The 4,599-nt window shown below is 40.7% G+C and overlaps 1 protein-coding gene across 1 annotated transcript; it reads right to left on the bottom strand.

The window, feature by feature from the left end:
* Nucleotides 1-1,630: 1,630 nt before the first annotated feature.
* Nucleotides 1,631-2,566, bottom strand: LOC136063178 (uncharacterized). The gene has a single exon (XM_065763173.1). The coding sequence runs from the start codon at nt 2,564-2,566 to the stop codon at nt 1,631-1,633; it is 936 nt and encodes a 311-aa protein (XP_065619245.1).
* Nucleotides 2,567-4,599: the final 2,033 nt, after the last annotated feature.

Below are 4,599 nucleotides of genomic sequence, written 5' to 3'. Positions count from 1 at the left end.
CTATATAGACCTCAATGTTCTTGCCTAACTGTGGTTCAAACATCCTTGTCATTATTATTTGGTATGTAGATCCTACATTTTTCAAACCAAATAACATCACCTTATAGTGGTAGTTCCCAATGGGTGTAACAAAAGCAGTCTTTTCTTGATCATCTAGGGCCAGGGGTATTTGGTGATAGCCTTGAAAGGCATTTAGAAAACACATTCGATGATGGCCTACCGTTGCATCCACTAGTTGATCTATTTTAGGCATAGGAAATGGATCTTTTGGACACGCCTTATTGAAGTCTGTAAAATCTATGCACACTCGCCACTTCTCATTCTTTTTCTTCACTACTACAATATTAGCCAGCCATTTAGGATAAAACACCTCCTTAATAGCTCCAGCTTGCTTGAGCTTCCTTACTTCCTCTCGTACCGTATCAGCGTACTCCTTGGATGGGCGCCGAGGAGGCTGTTTCTTAGGGACGACCAGGGGGTTGACATTCAGGTGATGACAGATAAACTCTGGATCCACTCCTGGGGCTTCATAGGCGTTCCAAGCAAATACATCTATGTTCTTTCTGAGAAATTCCACTAATTCTTCCCTCTCTTGAGGTGGCAACTGAAAGCCGACCTGAAAAAACTTCTCTGGATCATCCCCAATAGTGACTTTTAACAAATCTTCACATTTTGTCTCTTCGGCTGTTTTATCAATAGGCGCCGCTGAGTGTTTTAACTGCTATAAGTCTTCTCCTGGATAGGCCGAGGACTCAGTTTCGGGCTTGTGTTGTATGGCAGCCACCAAGCATCTTCTGGCCACAGATTGATCTCCCAAAATTTTCTGGACCCTACCTTCAGATGGGCACTTAATCTTCTGGTGCAGAGTGGAAGGAACAGCCCTTAGTGCATGAAGTCAGAATCTGGCCACGATCGCTGTATAGGGTGAATATGCATCTACAATAATGAAATTCACTTCCACTATCTCTGGGCCAGTTTGCACAGGTAATCGTATTTAGCCCCTCGGGACAACGATCTTTCTGTCAAAACCCACCAGAAGGGAACTATAGGGAGTTAAGTCTTCAGGTTTTAAGTTCAGCCCCTTGTAAAGGTCAGGGTACATTATCTCAGCCCCACTGCCTTGATCCACCATCACCCTTTTCACATCATACCCTCTAATCTTGAGGGTAACCACTAAAGCGTCATCATGGGGTTAGATAGTCCCAACATTATCCTCATCCGAGAAGCTCAGGATTAATGGAACCTCTCTTTTAGCCCTTTTATGATCCTGATTAACGTCTCATGTGGGTAGGCGGGCCACGGACATTATCCTAGATGGCCAGGATCCTATTCTCGCCGGTGCAACAAAGATAACATTGATAGTTCCCAAGGGGAGTCTTGAAGAATCATCTTTACAGGGTTCCGAATTGGTCTGGCTCCCTTGGCCACTAGAATGATACAAGAGTTGTTTCAATTTGCCCTCGCGGACAAGTTGGTCCAAATGATCCTAGAGACTTCTACAATCCTCTGTGGTATGCCCGTGATCCTGATGGTATTGGCAATAGAGGTTATGATTACGTCTTTCAGGGTTTCTCACCATCTTATTCGGTCATTTGAAGAACGGCTCGTTCTTAATCTTCTCCAACACCTGCTACACTGGCTCTTTGAAAACAACACTGACAGCTTGAATATTTGATGATCCTGACTGCCCAACAAAATCCCTACGTAGCTTGCTATTATTGTAACGATCCGATCTGAAATCCCTCATCTTCTGAAGGATAACCTTGTCATTTCCCTTCCCTTGCTGCTGGTCCTCTTCAACTCTTTTATACTTGTCAATCCGGTCCATAAGCTGGCACACGTTGGTGACGGGCTTACCAGTCAAGGACTTCCTTAAACCATGCTCGGATGGAAGGCCGAGCGTAAATGTACTGATGGCCACATCATCAAAGTCGCCTTCAATCTCATTAAACAACTCCCAATATCTGTTGGAGTATGTTTTAAGACTCTCACCCTCTTGCATGCTCATGGATAGGAGGGAAGCTAACGACCTAGGAACTCTCCTGCAGGTCACAAACCGTGAACCAAATGCTTGAGTGAGTTCATGGAAAGAGTTTATGGATTCTGCCTTTAGGCCATCAAACCACCTCATCGCAATAAGTCCGAGACTGGACGGAAAGACTTTGCATATCAAGGTCTCATCCTGGGAATAAACAGCCATTCTCTGGTTGAAATGACTCACATGCTCAACAGGATCAGTTCGCCCATTGTAAATGGTGAATGTTGGCTGGTGAAAACGCTGGGGAAGTCTTGCCCCTTCAATCCTATGCGTGAATGGAGACTTGGAGATTTGGTTTAAGGCTCTACTCATAGCATTATTCCCTACGCCCCTATGCGGCGGGCTTTTAAACTGCTGCTCGTTATGGAGCTCTTCTTCGTAAGAGAAAGACTCACTGGGCGGAGTTCGAGACCTCCGTTTGTAACTGATGTCTCTTTCGTCATCAGAAGAAACGTCACTGTCAGGGGAAGCTCGCCTCCTTTTTGCATGACGCAGCTCCCTCTTCAACCGATCAATCTCCAGCTGCATGTCCCTGTTGCCCTTTGCATGGGAGATACGACTATCACCTCGTGACGGGCTCCTCTCATTATGTATCGTGTGTACACTTCCTTCATGGTCACCTCTTCGTTCGAGGTTGAGGAAATGATCACCACGTTGGGATGCCCTAGACTCTGCTAGTTGTTAACCTGGTTCAGCCATCGTCAACCGTTGTTTTCACTCCGGCTCAAGCTCTTCCCACAGACGGCGCCAATTGTAGGGTTGAGATTTGTAGTCCAAGCCCAAAAGATAAGAGATTTGAGCCCAATAAGCCCAATACAATGAATTTGTAGAGAGTGGGTGAAAGAACTGGGCTGTTTGTGAACTAAATAACAGTTAATCAAGATTTTAAGAAATGAACTAGTACAAAAACACACTTGAAACTTGAATAAATTGATGTCCGAAGAGATAAATTATTGTTTGAAAGGCTAGTACAGTTCTTAGAGTTACAGTAAAATTTTCTTCTTCTTCTTCTTTTTCTCTTCTTTCCGATCCACCCCTCATGGGAGGTCTCTTACATTTATATAGTTCTCTTTTAAACATCTTCATCGTACACTTGTTCTTCATCTAAGCATTCACTTGAGTACATGTCCCATCAGGTATCCTCTTTGGTTCTCCATGAGTGGTGGCAGCTGAGATTGCACTATTCAGGGGTCTTCTCCACATAAATGCGACCAGAAAAGTTGCTGCAGTGCATTAAATGCGGTGGTGGCAGTTTTTTCTTTAGATATTTCTCTATTCTTATCATCTTTATACGTGCATGAAGTTCATCATTATCGTTGGAGCTTCCTGGAAGTTCACCCAAACTACCTAGGTATTTGCTTAACCGATATTCTTCAAATCCGAGGAGGATACACTCCTCGGACTATATTATTTTATCATTTCCTTACGTGATTCTTCACTCTGGGGCCTTTTCCAATCCTTTACTCCTCCTCGAACATACCCACATCTTCAAATAGGGCCCAAGGCTCAATGTACGAATTTGGGCATTTATCCCCAGTTTCATTTTGACTCTCTAAGTTTTAAAATTTGCATTTTGGTAATTTATTCTTGATTTTGTTTTTATATTGGTCATGTCCATTTCTATTAGTACTTTGGTGATACTTGATGCTATATAAGTGATGTATTTTAATGGTTATTTCATATTTAGCACTTAACATTCCCAAAAAAAAAAAAATCAAACCCAAATTTTCAAAATATAAATAAAAATGAAACATAATTAACAATAAACTTTTACCATGGATTTTTTTCTATTAAAAAAAAAAAAAAAACCTTTTACAATGGATTTGGGAGGGAGGTTGGACTTGAACTTGGCACGAACAATGAGGCCTACCTTGCCTCAAATAGTGCACCGATATAGTGTGTAAACTTAATCATTTAGCAATTCTAAGCTTTGTGACATGCCTTAATTAATATATTTACTGATTCAAGAATGCGTAAACAAACAATAGGAGAAGTAATACTGGGATTGGTTATAAAAACAACTATAAATTACAGCAACAAAAAATAAATATTCTATGAGATTTGGAAGAATGACATATTCCATGATTATTGAAAGTTTTTTAGTTAAATATTGTTTCTTATAGTCAAACGTCCAAAAGAATGGTTCTGGATCATTAGTGCCCAAGTTACTGCGAAATTAATGTAAAAAATGAAAGAGATGATTTCTTTATTATATTGTTTGTTTAGACCCATTCAAGAACCAGTAAACATATTAAGGCATGTCACAAAGCTGAATGCGATAGTGTGTAAACTTAATTGTCAATTAAGTAAATTACGATTAATAATTCTTAATGTGTTTACGATTAACAATTCTAATATGTTTACCCACTATCATTAAGCTTTGTGACAAGCCTTGTCGATGATGTCCTTGTTCAAAGGATTGAAAATTTTGGCTTGATGGCATAATGCTGAGTCACAAACAGTGTAGGAAAAAAAGTAGAGGCTCTCATATATATACCATATGAATTATTCTCTTTTTATATTAGCAGCAATTTCATTAAGCACAAACAAACAAGGACTAG

This window comes from Quercus suber, unplaced genomic scaffold (assembly GCF_002906115.3).
Source record: "Quercus suber isolate HL8 unplaced genomic scaffold, Cork oak 2.0 scaffold_495, whole genome shotgun sequence".
Taxonomy (NCBI): domain Eukaryota; kingdom Viridiplantae; phylum Streptophyta; class Magnoliopsida; order Fagales; family Fagaceae; genus Quercus; species Quercus suber.
This window is presented reverse-complemented; position numbering and strand designations above follow the sequence as displayed.

What these genes read in the sequence shown, in the direction of transcription:
- LOC136063178 (XM_065763173.1), bottom strand. Translation starts at nt 2,566, where the DNA reads ATGCAGCTGGAGATTGATCGGTTGAAGAGGGAGCTGCGTCATGCAAAA.